General features: G+C 57.2%; 3 protein-coding genes across 3 annotated transcripts; all 3 read left to right on the forward strand.

Annotated features, from left to right (window-relative positions):
* Window positions 1-1,357: 1,357 nt before the first annotated feature.
* SPCS2 (signal peptidase complex subunit 2) lies at window positions 1,358-5,129 on the forward strand. Its single transcript, XM_082279162.1, has 5 exons — window positions 1,358-1,437; window positions 2,844-2,927; window positions 3,227-3,386; window positions 4,396-4,531; window positions 4,877-5,129. Exons 1-5 carry the CDS (start codon window positions 1,399-1,401, stop codon window positions 5,061-5,063), a joined length of 606 nt encoding a protein of 201 aa, XP_082135288.1. The 5' UTR covers window positions 1,358-1,398; the 3' UTR covers window positions 5,064-5,129.
* A 3,564-nt stretch (window positions 5,130-8,693) lies between these two features.
* On the forward strand, window positions 8,694-10,115 carry NEU3 (neuraminidase 3; the record flags this gene model as incomplete). Its single annotated transcript, XM_082279229.1, has 3 exons — window positions 8,694-8,720; window positions 8,810-9,052; window positions 9,168-10,115. 3 exons carry the CDS (start codon window positions 8,694-8,696, stop codon window positions 10,113-10,115), a joined length of 1,218 nt encoding a protein of 405 aa, XP_082135355.1.
* A 749-nt stretch (window positions 10,116-10,864) lies between these two features.
* On the forward strand, window positions 10,865-16,873 carry P4HA3 (prolyl 4-hydroxylase subunit alpha 3; the record flags this gene model as incomplete). The annotated part of the gene is made up of 14 exons (XM_082279012.1): window positions 10,865-10,942; window positions 11,533-11,795; window positions 12,282-12,424; window positions 12,829-13,043; window positions 13,432-13,581; window positions 13,679-13,730; window positions 13,919-14,076; window positions 14,155-14,331; window positions 14,865-14,929; window positions 15,089-15,248; window positions 15,914-15,976; window positions 16,236-16,304; window positions 16,509-16,605; window positions 16,803-16,873. 14 exons carry the CDS (start codon window positions 10,865-10,867, stop codon window positions 16,871-16,873), a joined length of 1,761 nt encoding a protein of 586 aa, XP_082135138.1.
* Window positions 16,874-19,240: the final 2,367 nt, after the last annotated feature.

Genomic DNA, 19,240 nt, shown 5'->3' on the forward strand with positions numbered 1-19,240 from the left:
TTTAAATCCCTACAAGGACAGGGACTCAGCACTGCCCTGGGCAGCTGTGCCAGGGCTGGACAGAACCTTTTGGGGTTTTGCCAGGCCCTGCTTGCACTGGCAGCTCAGGAGGGAGCCCTGTCAGGGCTGGCATGGAGATAAAACATGGCCAGTGCTCAGAGACCCTAGTGCTGCTTCCTCTCAGGGCAAACCCATTTTACTCCAAGGCTGATCTCCCAACAGCTGGGTTTGGGCTGAAGTTAATCCAGCTGTAGATCCCAGCGGTGTCTCTGTGGCACCCTGGCAGAGCTGAACACGCGTGGTTTCTCCCGCTGGAACACGCCCGTGGTTTCCACGCGGGCCGGGAGAGGCAGGTGCCGCTCGCCCATCCTGTCTGGATCCCTGGCACCTGCAGCAGGATGTACTCAAGCTGTCCTTTCTCCACTTCCAGCTCCACTGGCACCTCCGTGTGACCGGGAATGCTTCCAGAGGCTGCTCAAGGACCTGTGCCTGCACCACTCCCACCCCCTCTGCTCTCACAAATACTGAGGACAGTGAGCGGTTTCCTCCGGGAATGTCTTGGCAGACCCAGGGCGACAAGCCAGACCCAATTCCCACCAAAGGGAACAGAGGTACAAAGAGGCTCATTAATAATAGGCTTGAGCAAAGACCGGTAAAAACCCATTATTTGCTCTCACTGTAGGAAGATGCATCTGCCAGGAGACCAGACTGGGGCTGTTGTTTATTCTTTTAACATAAAACTGATATCCTACATCAAAGCAGCTAAATTGGATCAGTCCAAATGGCCATCCAGCTTAGCATCACATCTCCTGCAATGGACAACACTGGGTTCCTTGGAATGGTGGCTGGGGCCAAGCTCTACTTGCAGGGTCTAATTACGGAGGAATAAGCAGCATCCTCCTGACATGGCTCGACCACACAACAGGGCTGCTGTATCCTGTTGGACATCATAGAACCATAGAATAGTCAGGGCTGGAAAAGGCCTCCAAGGTCATCGCGTCCCCCAGCACTGCAAGGCCACCGCTAACCCGTGTCCCCAAGTGCCACCCTCTACCCGGCTTGAAATCCCTCCAGGTATGAGGACTCCACCACTGCCCTGGGCAGCTGTGCCAGGGCTGGATAACCCTTTCGGGATCGGACGGGGCTTGGGGCACCCTGGTCTCGTGGAAGCTATCCCTGCCCATGGCAGGGGGTGGGACTGGATGGGTTTTAAGGTCGCTCCCAGCCCAAATCCTGTGATTGCACGATACGAGCACGCGCTCCACGTCATAGGGATGGCGGGCAGGACTGCATTTCCCGGCGTGCCGCGCGGCGCGAGGGGGGTGGGACTTCCTCCCGCACGACCAATCAGGGGCGCCCAGGTGTCGCGGGCGGGGCGGGGGCGGAGGCGGCGAGAAGATGGCGGCCAAAAGCGGCCGGAACGGGCTCCTGGACAAGGTACCGCGCGCGGGGCTCCTCCGCCGCCCCGGGCAGCGCCCCCGGGCACCGCCCCGCCGGCCCCGGCATCCACCCTTCGCTCCTGGGCATCCCTCCCTCAGCCCTGGGCATCCATCCTTCACCCCTGGGCATCTCCCCGCCAGCCCTGGGCATCCTCAGCCCTAAGCCTCCCCCCTTAGCCCTGAGCGTCCCCATTCCTGCGTATCCTCATCCCTGAGAATCCCTCTTCTTCCCTGAGCATCCTCCCTTCAGTCCCAGTCGTCCCCCTCCAACTGCTGTAGATGCTTGTATAAGGAAAAATAAATAGTGGAAAGAATTCTACCCTATTCCCTTACGGCAAAGGGTTTGGCTTCCAATTACTACGTGTGCTGATTAACCCTGGAAGAAAACGCTTGAAAAAGCAGCCACCTAAAATATTTGGTACCGTGCGCTGATGTGGGAGCTGTGTCCTAGTTCTCCATGATTTTAGATCCTTGTGGCCGCTGCTTTTGTGCCTCATAAACCTCGTGGACACGCAGTGACATTCACTGTGTGCCTTATAATTCCCTCGTGCCGGGCCTGGGGGATAACTGCGGCTTTAGGGGAAGCAGATCGAGTTTTACATCATATTTTAAAGTGGTTTTTTTCTCCTTCCTGTGGAGGGCAAGGAGCTCTTTGGGCTGGTAGTTAATCAATCCAGCTTGGGAGCTTCCAGAGCAGGAAAATAACGCCAGTGAAATTGAGGATTGCTTTACTGGCAGCTACAATTCCAGCTCCAGTCACTCAACTGTTTGAAATAAGGGATGACTTAGGATACTCAGGACTCGAACTGATGTGTCACCAAAAAATAATGTAGTTCAGGAGAAGGTGGATGCCTTGGAAAAGCTGAGCTGTTGTATATGGGAATTGTTACTGGGGAGAGACCCATTCCCGCAGAAGATTTGAATATGGAAGAGTGACAGAGTGCTTTGCTGTTGTTCCAGAGGATGGTTTTAACTGAAATTCTTTGTTTGTGCCTTTTATTTCTCCCCTTGTACAACGCTAGTTGGGGGTTCTTGGAATTTTCCTCCATCCCCCAAGCGTCTGTGCGTAGCGGTGTGGCTGGAATGTAGGAGTACATCCAAAGGCAGGAATTCAGCCCAACTGTCACTGCCTGGGGGTGGCAGCAGGAGCAGCAGATGTAGAAGCAAAATTAGTAAACCTGGTGGTGTCAGAGCCACCTCAAGCCTGCGACAAGAGGTGTGAGCTGAAACCTGCCCAGGGGCCGGGTACGGCGCTGCTCCGGCGGCTTCTGGGTGCGGATTTGTGTCCTGCCAGGTCTTCCCAACCAGGCAGCCGCCTTCTGGTTTGCCTCCTGTCTTGTGCTCACGACAGGAACAAGCACGGGGGGACCACATTCCCCTCACCGCCTTTGGTTTCCATTGCAGTGGAAGATTGATGACAAGCCAGTAAAAATTGACAAATGGGATGGTTCAGCTGTGAAAAATTCCTTGGACGACTCTGCCAAAAAGGTGCGTTCTCTCTCTGCTGAGTCGTTCCTCTTGGGAAACTCTGTGATTTTCTGCTCTGCTTTTTGGGGCTTGGTTGTCCCCATATCCGTGCTGGGTCTGTGGCATCTCTTGTGATTCCCTCGTGTTTGTGCTTAATCAGGATCAATTATCAGGTGCCTGACACAGACATTATTTCCCCATAAACTTTCTGCTCAGTTTACCTGTGCCACTGGGATTGTTTCCTTCAAACCCTTCCCTGAAACAGTGTGTCAAAGTCCTGAAAAACGCCCAACAGACTCAGCTGCCTGTTTCTCCCACAGGTCCTCCTGGAGAAGTACAAATATGTGGAAAATTTCCGTTTGATCGACGGCCGCCTCATGATCTGCACAATCTCTTGTCTCTTCGCCATCGTTGCTTTGATTTGGGATTACCTGCACCCTTTTCCTGAATCCAAACCTGTTCTTGCCTTTTGTGTTGTCTCATATCCTTTACAGATCTTATCTTGGTTACCCCAAAAGGGTTTTATTTTCCACAAGAACAAAAGCCTTTGGGATATTCCCATTTTCAGGCCTGTGGGAATTATGCTTCCTGTCGTGTGGAGATCAGCTGACAATCAGACAGTTTTCATGTGATAGGGAAATTCCTGCCTGTCTGGGTGTAATGCCCCTAAATTTGGGTGATCTGAGGGCAGATACGTTTTTTCATTCTATCCATAGTCTGGTTACAGACATGTTTGCTTTTCCCTAATACCATAGGTCAGATACTGAGAGGGGAAAGAGGGAATTCCTGCCAGCAGCTCTCTGCAGAGGGATCTAGACAGGCTGAATCCATGGGCTGAGGTCACTCTGTGAGGTTCAGCAAAGCAAAGGATTAGTGGTGGCCTTGGCAGGAGGAATGGTGGACTCGGGGAGTGCTTGGACTCCGTGGTCTCAGAGGCCTTTTCCAACCTAATCAATTCTGTGATCCTAAGGGGTTTAATTGTTCCAGGCTGTTCTGGGTGTCTTTCAGAACAAATGGGTGATTTGTCTTGCAGCACTTGAAATTACTTAATTCCGAAAATGGGGAAGAGGAATTGCTTGGTCTGTGCTTAGGAGGAATGCCCAGCAACTCCTTCTGTGGCTTGTTCAGTCTCAGTTTTTCCCACTATCTCCCAACAAATGTTAGGGAATCCCAGACTGGTTTGTATGGAAGGGGGCCTTAAAGCTCGTCCAGTTCCACCTCCTGCCATGGGTAGGGACCCCTTCCACTATCCCAGGTTGCTCCAAGCCCCGTCCAGCCCTGGACACTTCCAGGGAGTGAATAATAAATTATTCAAGTTAAAATTAATTACTTCATTTCTCATGCTAATGAAGCATCAGCCAAACGTCCTGTTCGGAATTAACGTGTCACGAGAGGTGGTTAAACAATGTGTCTGAGGGGATCCAAGCGACTTCTCTGCCTAATTTCTGCTTCTCCTTGCACCTTCTTAATTTCCTTGACTTTCTCCGCACGTATTTTGTGATGATGGGAATCCTGACCATTTATACCTCGTACAAAGAGAAGAGCATTTTCCTGGTGGCTCACAGGAAGGACCCAGCGGGGATGGATCCCGACGACGTCTGGCAGCTCTCCTCCAGCCTCAAACGGTACCAGCTGCTCCAGCAGCCCTGGCTTAGCCAGCGGGCACCACTGCCCTCCCTCCCTCGCCAGAGATCACCCTAAACGCTGCCTTTTCCTTTGAAACCTGCAAATCCATTCTGCTCCATCAAAGTCCATGTCCCAGTCTAGGAACGGGAGTGGCTCCAAGTGGTTTTCTGCCACAAACGTTCACATTTCGCTTCTCTTTAAGGCAGGGGATAAAAGCCTTTAGTTGTGTTAATTGTGAGTGCCCAGGTGGGACCTCCAGTCCGGGAGGGTTTTCCCCTTAAACAAGAGGGGGATTTCTGTCCCGACTGGGATCCTGCTCTGAGGTCTGTCTTCCCCTGGTGCAGGTTCGATGACAAATACACCCTGAAGCTGACGTTCATCAGCGGGAAAACCAAACAGCAGAGGGAAGCCGAGTTCACCAAATCCATCGCCAAGTTCTTTGATAACAACGGGACGTTAGTCATGGAGGCCTACGAGCCAGAGGTGTCCAAGCTGCACGACAGTCTGGCCCTGGAGAGGAAAACAAAATGATTCGGACCCCGCCCGCCTCCCGGGAGCCTGCTAAATTAACACCAATAAAGTCAAATGGCAAAGAAAGTGAATCATGGCCTCTCTTTTTGTCCTGAAGTCCTATTGAATTTTGCCTAAGCAGGAATTTTAATCTTGGACCCAAGATTTGTTGAAGCTCATGGCTAAGCTTGGTCTGTGTGCCTGCCTTCCTGGCTCTGAGGCGGACCCCAAAGTTGGATTTTGGGGAGCCCCGGGAGGAGAAACACATCACCAATGCTGCCCCAGCATCCTCTGCTTTTCCTGGCACTGCTTTATCACATGGCTCTGTGTCCAGGGGGTTTTACCAATCCCACCTTTCCGTTTTGTGTTAGGAGTTCAGGACAAAACCCTTCTGTGAAACAACCGTCCCCTCGCAAACAAGTTTGCTTTATTTTTGTATTTATCTAATTGGGGGTAGAGGATTGTTTTATATAAAAACCTTTTATGTGTTGGGGGGAGAATCAAATATGCTACTTCTGTGTGCTCAGCCACGAAGCTTCCCAGAAAGTGTAAAAGATTTTCCAAGCTGTGTCTGTCTGTCCTGCGGTTCCCTTGTGGCATCTCCTGTTCCACACGTCCCTTCTATAAACTGGCATTTTTTAAAAGAGATTTTTTTGGGTTGTTTTTTCAATAAAAGGGAAGAACAGACATCAAATGTGTCCTGGAGCATCTCTGGGGTGTTTCATGGCTGGGGAGGGAATCCCAGTTCACAGAATTTTCAGGGTTAGAAGAGTCCTGGCATTCCCCCAGCACCACCACAATCTTCTCACCTAAACCTCGTGCCCAGGTGCCACATCCAGGCTCCAGTGTTTCACTCAGCCAACAGTGCACCCACCTGGGCCCAGGGACTTGGGGATGACCATTCCTTCAGGATTTGTGAGGCTTCATTCATCTCCCCATGACTGACTTCCAGCCATGGGAGCTGGGTGTCCTGAGGTTTTGGTATTGTTATAAACATATACTATAATATTGGCTTCTCGCAAGTATAAAGGTAGATATTATATAATGTTAGAAATGCTTTTTGCTGTGTGGATGTAGTTTTCTCTCGTTTTAGCAAGAATGTTAGCAAGTGTGAGCAAGTAAGAGAACCTCCAAGCGAGCAGAGGATGAGGCCCAAGGAGCTGCTGATCAACACTTTGTCCAGAGAACAAAAGGGCCCAAAGGCTGCTCCGCCCGGAGAACGGGCGGCCGGGAGGGTCCGAGAGCCGCTATCACCGCTCTGCCCGGGGGACAAAGAGGCCAAAGCTGCAATCAGCCCTGACTGTCTGGAGAATTAAGAGATCCACCCCACCATCGACTCTTACCTAGCGGGCCCAACCCCAAGAATCAAAAGAAGTAAAACCGCAAGGCCGAAGACTACGCATGCTCCAAAAAGGCGGACCCAAGGAGTGGCCATGCAGAACAGCTCCAGGAAAAGTTTGAATATGAATAGAGAACAGACAGTAAAAATGATACAAAAAGGACTCACCTCTAGCATCAGGTGTGCTCTTGGCAGAGCGCCAAGGCACCCGGCTGTTACCTCTTTGCTTTATTTTGTGTCTCTTATTGTCTTTATATTAAACCCTTTAAATTCTCACAGGAGAGTGAACCTCGTTTTTCACAGTATTAAAGACTGAGGAAAGGAGACATTAAATACCTCTGCCTTTGCTCCCCTCCCAGACACAGTGCTGCCTTCCACATCCGGTAAAGGATGGAGACACTTAGCCCTCCTTTCGCTCCCAATGGATTTAGAGACACCTTTTTTGTTGTCTTTAACTTCAGTGGCCAAATTAAGCTCCAGTTTGGCTTTGGCCCTTCTCATTTTCTCCCTACATAACCTCACACCATCCTCGTGGTCCCTCCAGGTTTCCTGCCCTTCCTTCTAGAACTGATACACTCTCTTTTTTCCCCTGAGCTCCACCCCAAGTTCCCTGTTTAACCAGGACAGGCTTTCTCCTATGTCCCATGGGCACAGGCTGCTCCTCGTGCTTTAGGATTTCCTTCTTCAAACACGTCTGGCCTTCCTGGACTCCCTTGCCCTTCAGGACTGACTCCTGTGTAAACCACACCATAGTCAAAAATCCCAAAATTCCACCGATGGCACCAGCCTCTAGGCCATGTATTAATCAGGGTGGTTTTCCTCTTTTCCTGTTCCTTTCAGTATTCCCCCCCGTACTGAAGGAATTGAGGACACGACCTGTGCACCTGCTCCTTTGTCCAATTGTCCCCGTGCCCTGAAGTCCCTTTGCATTCTCCCAGGTCTTTTTCCTTCATCTCATCTCTGCCCACAGCAACAGTGGCTAACAGTCAGAGGCGGCACAGATCACAGAGTTTCCTATTATTGTCTCTTCTCTGGGCCCCAGGGACGGAGCAGACTTCCCTGTGGGACGGCTCTGGTTGGCTTATCACGGCCTCCGTTCCCTCGGAAGGCAGTGGATAAAGATGACTCATTTTGATCTTGTAGAGCTGGTTGGGCTTGGCTGGCTCACCCCAGGGAACCCCCAGATGGACCTTCATGATTTTCCTCCCTCTCCACATCCATTCCATAGGAGCACCTGGGAAGGCAAGGGCAGCCGGGAGGGGACTCTCCTGGCACCTCAAGCAGGGTCCCGCCTCCATCCCTTCTCTTGGCTCCCCTCCTGCCTGTTGGGGAGAGGGGTCGGCAGTGGCTCCACCAGTCAATCTCCTCCTGATATTCCACCATTCCAGTTGCCCCGAAGGAGCGCCGGAGCCTCAGCACATCGCCTGCTCACACCTGCACAGGTATTGTCCCTGCTGCTCTCGGGCACCGGCGCCAGGCTCCGGTATCCCGACAGCTGGATCCCCGCCCGCTTCCTTGGCCCCGCCGAGCGCCTGATCCGGCCCCCCCGCTCCGCGAGCTGCAGGAAGAGGCGGAGCGGGGCGGCCGCGGCGCGGCGGCGGCGGCGGGAGGAGCGGGGTCTGCGGGGATGGGGGGGATGGGGGGATGCAGGAATGCGGAGAGGGGGGAGTGCGGGGATGGAGAGAATGCGGGAGAGGGGAATGCGGCGGGGGTCGCGGCACGGAGGGGATGGGGGGTCGGTGCTTGCAAGATGTAGGAGGGTCAGGGGACTGGGACTGGGACTGGGGGGTCACGGGGGGCTTGGTGCATGCGGGGTGTAGAGGAGTAGGGCTGTGGGGGTGTCGGGGGGTACACGGGGAGAAGCTGGGTATTGCAGGTGGATCGGGGGGATCAGTGCCTGCGGGGGTGAAGGGGGGTCAGGACACGTGACAGGGGATGCACGGAGGGAATGTCTGTCCCTGGGGAGGTCAGTGCATGCTGGGGTGTAGGGGGTTTGTGGGTGAGCGTAGGTGCGTAGGGAGATTGGGGGTGCATGGAGAGTGGAGGGGTGCATGGGCACAGGGACTCTGGGCTAGGGACACCGGGGGAGCTGAAGGGAGTGGGAGCTTGGGGGTCCTGGTGTAGTGCAGGAGGTGCACAGCCCTTGGGAACAGCCTGGACGTGGGCACCGTGGGTGAAGCAGGGGAGCCTGTGCAGTGCAGGGGAACAGCACGGACGGGCAGGAAAGCGGGTGTGACCCCACCGAGGGGCTCTGCTCTCATCCCCCTCTCCCACCCTGCTCAGGCCCCAGCGGGAGCCTCAGGGAGGCCACCATGTCCCAGGCCACCACCTGCCTCAAGGTGAGCCTCCATCCCTATCCCCCCGTAGCGGCCACCCCTTACTTTTGCCAAGATTTAACCCTTTACATCTGACTTTCCCACTCTTCCAGCAGCAGGGGGACGGTGGGGAGAGCCCCCCACCACTGCCACCACCACCGGGATCCCCGCATGTTTTCCTTCGGGAGACGCTCTTCCGACAGGCAGGTGGGGTCACCTACCGTATCCCGGCTCTGCTCTACGTCCCCCCGGATGATTCCTTCCTGGCCTTTGCCGAGAAGCGCTCCTCGGCCCGGGACGAGGATGCCAAGTACCTGGTGCTGCGGCGGGGCCGCTGGAACGGCTCCTCGGTCAAGGTAAAAATCTCCCCGGGCTGTGGGAACAAGAGATGGGGGCGATGCCGGGTGACTCCAGGGTGCAGCGACAGCGGTGCATCCCGTGGCTGAGCCCCGTTTTCCTCCTTGCCGGCAGTGGGGTCTCATGGAGGAGCTGTCGGCATTGGCTCTGCCCGGCCGCCGCACCATGAACCCCTGTCCTCTCTACGACGCCAGGAGCGGCACCGTCTTCCTCTTCTGCATCTGCGTGGAGCAGGGAGAGACGGAGCGATGCCAGATCCTGAGCAGCTGCAGCGCCGCGCGTCTCTGCTTCGCCACCAGCGCCGACGGCGGCCGCGGCTGGACCGCGCTGCGGGACGTGACGGGCGAAGCCATCGGTGCCGACCTGTCCCGGTGGGCCACCTTCGCCGTGGGGCCGGGCCACGGGATACAGCTGGACTCGGGGCGGCTGGTGGTGCCGGCCTACACCTACTACGTGCACGGGTGCCTGTGCGGGGCCGTGCGGCTGCCGTGCTTCACCCGGCAGCATTCCCTCGTCTTCTACAGCGACGACGGCGGGCGCCACTGGCACAAGGGCGCCCTGCTGGGCGGAGAGCGGACGGGCGAGTGCCAGGTGGCCGAAATCCGCGGCGCCCAGCAGCCCCTGCTGTACTGCAGCGCCCGTGCGCTGCGGGGCTGCCGGGCCGTGGCGCTCAGCACCGACCGCGGGCTGCGCTTCGAGCGGCCGGCGCGGTGCGAGGCGCTGGGCGAGCCGCCGCGGGGCTGCCAGGGCAGCGTGGTCAGCTTCGCCGCGCCCGCCCGCGCCGCCCAGGCGCCCACCTGGTTACTGTACTCCCACCCCACCGACCGGCACCGCCGGCGCGATTTGGGCCTCTACGTCAACCCCTCGCCGCTGGACGGGGCGGGCTGGCGGCGCCCGTGGCTGCTGCACACGGGGCCGGCCGGCTATTCCGACCTGGCCGTCTGCCCCGGCGGCGTTTTTGGGTGCTTGTTCGAGTGCGGCGCCAGCAGCGCCTGCGAGGAAATCACCTTCTGCCTCTTCATCCTGGACCCCTCTGGCGATCAGAACCTCACGGCTTCCTAAAATAGACCCATTTTAGGCAGTGCAGTCACTCCTGAGCATCGGCAGCCGGATCCGGTGAGCACGGCAGTGCCGAGACCTCACCAGGATGTTTCAGCTACATCAGGAGACTCAGCACCGTGTACCTTTTATTTATTTACGGCTTTTTAATCACCCGTCAGATGTTGTCGGTGACTTGCGGCAGTGGAGGATCTGCTCTGGTACGAAATGCCGCTGTTTCTCAAAAATCAGCGTTTTTTGCCTGGTAGCAGCAGAAAAGCAGAAGATGCCAGCAAGAGCAGCTGGTTCCCTGAGGAAAAAGTACCCAAAAATCTTGCTTTAGTTAAAAACATTCCAGTTCCTTTGTTCCTGCAGGTGGCAGATGATTCCCAGTTTTTACCTTTTTTTATCCTGTTTTCTTCACTTGCCACCTTCAGACTGAGTTACTCCCTGCCTCCTAGGGAAAAGTGCTCAAATCTTGGGATGGGGGGTGTTTCATTCTGCTCCATAGGGAACAGGCTGTAGCGTCCCGACAGTGACAGTGACCTCACATCCCTGTGCTGCTGTCAAATAAAATCCTCCCAAAATATAAGAAATCCAGTCAATACTGGGAAAATCCCAATGGAGCTGACCCTACCCCGCAAGGATGTAGGATGGCCCCGAGCGCGGCACCTCCCACTCCATCCTGGTGCTATGTTTGGGGTATGAGAGGCAGGATGGGGACAGAATGGGAGCAGACAGGATGACTGCAAGGCAGGGCAGGAACAGGCAGGATGGGCAGAAGATCAAATCGGGACGGGCGCAGGCAGGATGTGGACAGGGACGGGCAGGATGGGAGCAAGATGGAATGGGTACAGGCAGGATGGGGCCAGACAAGAGAGGGACAGAAGACAAAATGGGGACAGACAGGAGGGAGACAGGCAGGATGCAGCTGAGGACAGAGCAGGATGGGGCCAGGGCAGAATGGGGAAAGGGGAAGGGACAGGCAAGATGAGGCTGGGGCAGGACAGGGACAGATAAGAGGGGGACAAGCAGGATAGGGACAGAGGGGCAGGGATGGGGACAGGGAGAAGCAGGACGGGGACCAGCACCACACCGCCCTCCCCAGCCAGCGTGGCGGATCCGGGGCACCCCCCCCACCCCTTTTCCCCCCAAAGGCGGGGCCTCTCCGCCCCTTTTCCCCCGGCTTCTCCCGGCGGCGGCGGCGGCGGCCGGATGCGGGCGCTGAGGCTGGGGAGTGCTGGGGGTAACTGGGGATATTTGGAGCACTGAGGCCACTGAGGATACTGGGCACCGGGGATACTGCGGGTACTAGGGGCACTGCTGGGGACTAGGGGCTCTGAGGGCACTGGGGACACTGGGAGCGCTGAGGGTGCTGGTGGCGTTGCTGGGACAGGAGACACTCTGGGTACTTGGAGCACGGCGAGCGCTTGGGATACAGGGTGTTCTGGGGGCGCTGCTGGGACTGGGGGCGCTGGGGGCAGTGGAGGTACTGGGGATTCTTGGAGCACTGGGGGCGCTGGGAACACTGGGGGCGCTGGGGGTGCTGGGGGCGCTGCTGGCGCTGCTGCCGCCCCCCGCCCCGGCCGAGACGTTCTCTGCGATGCTGAGCGTGCGGGGAGCGCTGGGCGCCGAGCGCCGCCTGCTCCGCCGGCTCCGCTCCTACCTGCGGGACGAGAGCTCCCGCCTGCGCCGCCTCCGCAGGTACCGGCACCCCCCAACCGCGCCGCGGCCACGGGTGGGGCACCCGCAGCATCCGCTCCCCTCCAGCCACCCATCCCGCCCCCCAGCCCCAGGGGTGGGCGATTCCCTGGCTACGAGGAGGGGTTAACCCATCCCCACCTTCCCCGCAGCACCCAGTTTTTGGGGGTGGCCCTAAATAAGAGGATGGTGGGAGGATGGGAAGCTCAGACCGGACACAGCTCACGCCCCACTTCCCCCAGCCGTCCCCCGGGAGGGGGACATGGTTCCCCCACCCACGGGGATCTGGGTCCCCCAGGGCAGCATCCCCAGGGCACGGGCCATCCCCACACACCCACCAGGGATGGGGTCAGACAATCCCTCTGCTCTGGCTTGGCCAAAGAGTGGACGCTGAGGCAAAGCTGCCCAACAATGGGGAGGACTCAGCCCCCACCCAGGTGGTGACAACACTGAGGAGCATCAAAGTGTCCCCCAGTGGGTGCCTTGTAGGTTCTACGAGAAGGTCCAGGCGCTGCACCAGGACCCCAAGGCCTCGGTGGAGAATCCCTTGCTGGCCTTCAGCCTCATCAAGCGCCTCCACTCTGACTGGCCCAACGTCATCTACAGCGACGAGGTCACCAGGAACACCCAGGGTACGGGGAAGATGCTCGGCCGTGTGTCCCTTCTGTCACATGAGCAGAGCCAGGAGGTGGTGGGAGAGGATGGAGGACCAGGAGAATCGATAGAAGAGTGGAATATGTGGAAGAACAGGAGAATGGATGGAGAGCAAGGGTCAATGGGTAGAGGAACAGGAGAAGGGATGGAGGAGACAGGGAATAGATGGAGGGCCTGGGGAATGGGTGGAGAAGCAAGAAAATTGTTGGAGGAGCAGAATGGATGGAGGAGCAAGGGAACAGATGGGGATGGAGAACAGGTGTAGGAGCAGGGGAACGGATGGAGGAGCAGGACATGGGGTGCCCAGGGAGAAGAGACGATAAGGGCGGTTGCACCTCAGAATTTTGTTTATCCCTGCCCATACCTCCATCCCACCCTGCAGCGCTCCATGCTGGCCTCGAGGAGGTAGAGCAGGAGCTGCCTGGAACTGAGGACCTGGATGGGGCAGCCAGGGCGCTGATGCGGCTGCAGGACGTCTACGCACTCAGCGTCAGGGGCTTGGCCAAAGGCATCTTCCAGAGAGCCGGGCACCCGCCCCTCTACAGCCCCGGCCGGCGCGTCTCCCTCTCTGCCGACGACTGCTTCCATGTGGGAAAGGTGAGGGGAAACCCCATAAAGCTCCACAAAGCTTCTCCAGCCCGGGATGTTTCTTCCACAGGAATAGACACTGAGGGTTCTTTACATGGGATGAGATGGAAGTGCAGGTGCAAATGGGGATGGAGATTGAGATGCGGATGGAACAGGAAAGGAAGGGATGGGACAGGATGGGGATGATGTGGGAGGGAATGGGGATGGAGATGGCAATAGGAAAGTGATGCATGTCATGGTACAGGATGGGGGGTAATTGCAATGGGATGGCATGACATGGCATGAGGGGATAGGATGGGATGGGATGGGATGGGATGGGATGGGATGGGATGGGATGGGACGGGATGCAGGCCAGGCTGGCCCAGCTGGCAGGTGCAGGGGATGTGTTGCCTCGCAGGTGGCCTATGACACAGGTGACTATTACCACTCCATTGCGTGGCTGGAGGAGGCTGTCAGCCTCTTCCGCCTCTCCTATGGCAGCTGGAACCTGGAGGACCGGAGCAGCCTGGAGGATGCTCTGGACCATCTGGCCTTCTCCTACTTCATGGTACAGCCATGAGTCCCCTCCCCATTGCCAGTGTCCAGCAGAGCCAGACCATGGGTGGGAGAATGGATGTTCATGGAGTCTCCACTCCCTTATCCAGGCTGGAAACATCTCTCACGCCTTGAGCCTCTCCAGGGAGTTTCTCCGCTACGGTATGTGGGACAATCCTGGATGCAGCAGGAAGAGGGGAAAGATTTTGGGATGTCCCCATCACCTCTTCATGGCAACAGCCTCCCTCACCCCATTTCTTGCCCCGTGTGGGGTAATTCTCCCGGGACTGATGCCAGGGAAGGGGGTTGATGGGGATGCGGCATTCAGGGTGACACCACCTCCCCGGCAGATCCCAGTAACCAAAGGGTGTCGAGGAACGTGGCCAAGTACAAGAAGCTGCTGGAGATGGGGACGGGGGCAAGTGCCAGCCCCCTACAACGCCCCAACAGCACCCACCTGCAGAGCCGTGATGCCTATGAGGAGCTGTGCCAGCGCCCCAGGGGGCAGGTGGGACTGGCAGGGGTGCCATGGTCCCCCCTGCCGCTGTCCCCCCCTCACAGCCTCCTTGGTCCCCTTTCTCCCCAGGCAGCCCCAGAGCGGCTCCTGCACCTCGGCTGCTCCTATGAGACCAACAGCAGCCCCTACCTCCTCCTCCAGCCTGCCAAGAAGGAGATGGTCCGGATCCAGCCCTATGTGGCTCTGTACCATGATTTCATCACCGATGCTGAGGCTGAGACCATCAAGGGGTTGGCAGGGCCCTGGGTGAGCTGTCCCCATCTCCAGGGATGTCCCTTTCCTGCAGCAGGGTGCCCCAGGAGATCCTGATCGAGGGTGAATGCAGAGATAGGAGAGGTTTTAAGGCCAAAGCCTCCTCCAGGGAGTTCAGATGGGACAGGGCTTGGAGCAACCTGGTCTAGTGGAAGGTGTCCCTGCCTATGGCAGGGGGGTGGTACTGGATGATCTTGGAAGGTCCCTTACAACCCAAACCAGTCTAGGATTCTGTGAGACCCCGGGGATGATGACCCCAGCTCCATCTGAGCCCCCCAAAAGATTTTTTGGAAGAAACCAGGTCCACGGATACACCTAAACCGCTTCCCAACCAGGCTTGACTTGGTGACACGTACTGCATTGCCTCCACCTGCTGCCACTGCTTCCCTCACCCCAGTGGGACCCCTTGGGGTGGGATGTTTGGCAACCAGCTGGTACAAACCCACCAACTTCAACCCTGACCACGGCCCCTGCTTGGTGTGAGAGTCCCCATGTGTAGCAACATGCATCCCCCATGTGTCCTTCAGCTGCAGAGATCCGTGGTTGCCTCTGGGGAGAAGCAGCAGAAAGCCGAGTACCGGATAAGCAAAAGGTAGTAGCCACCCCTCCCTTGTCCTCCAGCCAGCGGGACCACCGTGGCTGCATGGCCACCTCTGAGGTGGCGGTGAAGCCATGCTGGGAGGCCTGAGGCCTGAGGGTAAAGCCCAGCCACACATGAATTCGGGGGGCTGAACATGGGGTGGTCCCACAGTGCCTGGCTGAAGGACACGGCTGACCCAGTGGTGCGGGCGTTGGATCAGCGCATCGCCGCTGTCACTGGCCTGGACCTGCGGCCACCCTACGCCGAGTATCTGCAGGTGGTCAACTACGGCTTGGGAGGCCACTATGAGCCACACTTCGACCACGCCACGGTCAGGGAGCTGCTAGGGTGGGCCGTGGGGGAACCATGGGGTGACGCCCAGGGTGGTGCTCCTGGGGAGGACTCTAGGATGCTCCTGGAGGTGGTTCATGGGGTGGACTCAGGGGTGGTCCCTGGGATGTTCCTGGGGATGGACCCTGGGCTGGCCTTTGAGGTGATTCCTCAGATGTTCCTGAAGAAGAACTCTTGGGTAGTCCCTCAGATATTCCTGGAGATGGGCCCTGGGATGTTTCTCATGATGCCCCTGGGATGGTACCCAAGGGAAGACCCTGAATGGTTCCTGGGGGTGTCCCCATGGTGATCCCTGGGTTATTCCCCAAGATGTTCCTAGTGATGGACCCTGGGATGGCCCCTGGCAGGGGTAGGATAGGTGGTCCCAGGATGGTGATCCCTGGGTGGCTGCCTGGGGCATTCCTGGGAGGGGAAGGAAGGAGGGAGGGAGGGGGGAAGGAGGTAAGGGAAGGCAGGCAGGCAGGCAGGAAGGAAGGAAGGAAAGGAAGGAAGGGAAAAGAAGGGAAAGGGAGGGATTTTCCAGGGGGGAGCAGGGTGGGGCAGCTTAGAGCTGCTGGGGTGTGAGGTGCGCCTGGGGTGGGCTGTGTCAGTGTAGGACTGACCGTCCCCATGGGACTGACCATCCCACCTCCCCTTTTGGAGCAGTCGAAGAAGAGCCCCCTGTACAGAATGAAGTCAGGCAACAGGATCGCCACAATCATGATCTATGTGAGTCCTCCCTCATTTCCAGGCCTGGAGAGACAGCACTGGCTTGGTCCTCAGGGTATGGGATGGGTAAGGGCAGCCCTAAAACACTGCAGTGGGTGGGAAATGCCAGTGCCTGTGGAGTATTCAGGAGTTTGTGCTGTGGCAAAGTGAGGGGAACAGAGCTGGGGCCCAAGGGAGGTTTTGTGCCTCAGTTTCCCTGTGCAAAGGAGCATCACAGGGAAAGGGGGATCCATGGCTCCTATTTGTGGTCCTTTTCCAGCTGAGTGCAGTGGAGGCTGGAGGCTCCACTGCTTTCATCTATGCCAACTTCAGCGTGCCCGTGGTCAAGGTGAGGGGGACATGTGGAATCGCTGGAAGCAGGGAAGTGAGGATGCTGCTCTCTGTATCTCAGCTCTTGCAGGGAGTTGTGGTCAAGCCTCTCCTGACACCAATCCCCAGCCCTGGGGCTCCCTAATCTCTTTTGGGGTGCCAAAATCCAGTCTTGGGGACCCCAGCTCTGTTTTAGGGTGCCAAACCCATCTCTGCTCCACAGAATGCAGCTCTTTTCTGGTGGAACCTGCGGAGGAACGGGAATGGAGATGGGGACACCCTCCACGCCGGCTGCCCCGTCCTGGCCGGGGACAAGTGGGGTGAGAGACGCTACCAGGTGTCACCCCAGGGTCACTCGGGGTTGGAGGGACAGCTCCACCGGCAGGGAGGCAAGGGGGGCTGGGAATGCCCAGATATCCTGGATAACAAGGAAAAAGTTCACCGATACCAATGCAGGGTTAGAGAAGGGTGCAGAGGGATGGGAACAGACAGAGGTCCATGTCCTTGTCTGTTCCAGTGGCGAATAAGTGGATCCATGAACACGGGCAGGAGTTTCGGCGGCCCTGCAGTGCTGACCCACAGGACTGAGCCGCCGTAGGATCACAGATGTGACATCTGCAGGTGGCAAAGCCACCCCGGCACAGCGTGGCCCCAAGGGCGGAGCAAGGGAGGGAGGAAGGGAGGGAAGGGGGTAGCAGCGGAGCAGGGAGTGATCGGGAGAGGCATTTGCTCGACCACGGCCAAACTGGGTGGAAATAAAGTCAAAAGAGACTAAACTGGAGTCTGTTCTGGGATGCCAAACGCTATCCCTGGGGCTCCCATCTGTTTTGGAATGCCAAAATCCAGTCTCGGGGAGAAGGCAGCTCCTTCCAGCCGTCCTAGCCCGCCCCCCCCCCCCCCCCCCCCCCGCCTGCCTGCAGACAAGTTCCCTTTCTCCACCTTGACCGCAGCTCCTACGTGACTGGAAGGCAAAGAGCCGGCGGCCGGGATGCCCGGCAGCGCACGGAGATCGGGCCGGAGCCCACGCTGAGCCCCGGCACTTCCCGTGGGCGACAGCGCGGGTGAATGAGGGTCACGCTGGAGGACACCTCTGGCACAGCAGCTCCCCAGCCCTACCCCGCCTCATTGTCCTGGGTGGTTTCCCATTCCCTGGTCCTTGCTCTGTGCCCAGCGATGGTGCTGTAGAGGTTTCCCATTCCCTGGTCAATGCTCTGTGCCCAGCGATGGTGCTGTAGAGGTTTCCCATTCCCTGGTCAATGCTCTGTGCCCAGCGATGGTGCTGTAGAGGTTTCCCATTCCCTGGTCAATGCTCTGTGCCCAGCGATGGTGCTGTAGAGGTTTCCCATTCCCTGGTCCTTGCTCTGTGCCCAGCGATGGTGCTGTAGAGGTTTCCTATTCCCTGGTCAATGCTCTGTGCCCAGCGATGGTGCTGTAGAGGTTTCCCATTCCCTGGTCAATGCTCTGTGCCCAGCGATGGTGCTGTAGAGGTTTCCCATTCCCTGGTCAATGCTCTGCGCGGGTTTATTCAAAGCCTCAGGCCTCAGGTGTCCGGTGCCGTGCGGGCGGGGCTCTCTTCCCTTGCTTGGCTAGCCTGGGTTTTGTTAGCTTAGGCAAGAAGGGTGTTTTTTTTCCCCTTTTTTCTGGCTTTGGAGACTGTAGGAGCAATCCTTCGGCAGCTTTTTTTTTTCCCCCTGAACTGTTCGGTTTGGTTTTTGGTCCGAGATCGGAGACGACGGGACGAGCCTCGGCCGGGGGCCGGCGGGACGGAGAGGGGCCGCTCCGCCCCGGCCCCAGAGCTCGGGACAGCCGAACCGACAAGAGAAAGGACACCAAATCCACCGGCTTCATCTGCTGTGAGGAGGGGACCCACGCCAGGGATTCACCAGGTTCCCATCTGTTTTGCCTGTTTTTGCTGCGTGAACCCTTTGGTTTTTTTCCTTCCCTGAGACAGGAGCCGGCGCCATTTTTTTTCTTCTCCAGCACGTCGCGCCGTCGTGGTTTTTTTTTCCTTTCCCTGGCATTTTGTTGTTGTTTTGGGGGGGGGGGGGGTTTGGCTGTTTTTTTTTTTGTTGTTGTTTGTTTGTTTTGGGAGGAGGGGTTGGTTTGTTTTTGGTTTTGGTGGTTTTTATCCGGTGTGTGTGGGTATGGAGGGGGGTGGGGGGGCGGCGGTGGTAAGGTCGGACAATTCAGTATCTGGCATTTATTCATTTTCTTTTTCCGCGCCGTGTGGGCATTCTGTCAATAAACGATTGGGGGGTTTTCACTAGTGTTAATCTCCTATTGGCAGAAAGGGATTGTTGGAACCCTTTTTATTTTTAGATGAAACACTCATTCCAGAGCGTTTTTCTCCTAAACTTGTCTCTAAATCGAGACACTCATCTAGGTGACATTTGGATGAGATTCAAATCCTCCAGGATGGAAACCCAGCTTCCCAGGGAGGTCGAAGTCACCATGTCACCTCTTGGCCTCTATCCCAGCTTGCAGGAAAAGGACAAAAATCAGGGAGGGGGATAGAAACGGCAGGCAGACCTCTCCCAGGGCTCTCCTGCTCGCTTTGGGTTCAAAAATGTGCGTTTATCACTCCTTGGCTGTGTTCATCCAGCCGTGGATTAACCTTTCCGTAGGCACACAGGGATAGGGGGTGAGCTGCAAGGAGCATTTGGGCAGGACAGCAGGAGCTGGAGCACTGGGAAGAGGCTCCAGCAGCCCTTTGGGGTTGTTAAACCTGCCTGAATGTAAAACAGCCTGGAAGATTTCCAGTTTCTCCCAGTTCCTGCTTTTCAGCCAGGAACAACCACCACAGGACTCAGAGAAGGCTGAACAGAGCACAGGTTACTTACCAGCCCCAGTGCTGGGGTTTATTACTTCCAGATGTTTCTGTACACGTGGGAGTCATTGGTCACGGAAAGGAGGGGGGAAAGTGAAAGCTGTGGCTAAACTCCCCCCTCCTCCCCA

This window comes from Coloeus monedula, assembly GCF_965178545.1.
Source record: "Coloeus monedula genome assembly, chromosome: 3".
NCBI lineage: Eukaryota > Metazoa > Chordata > Aves > Passeriformes > Corvidae > Coloeus > Coloeus monedula.

Coding starts and splice junctions, on each gene's coding strand:
- SPCS2 (XM_082279162.1), top strand. CDS start 1,399: ATGGCGGCCAAAAGCGGCCGGAACGGGCTCCTGGACAAG. Junction 1,438..2,843: donor GGAACGGGCTCCTGGACAAG/GTACCGCGCGCG, acceptor TTTCCATTGCAG/TGGAAGATTGATGACAAGCC. Junction 4,532..4,876: donor CTCTCCTCCAGCCTCAAACG/GTACCAGCTGCT, acceptor CCCCTGGTGCAG/GTTCGATGACAAATACACCC.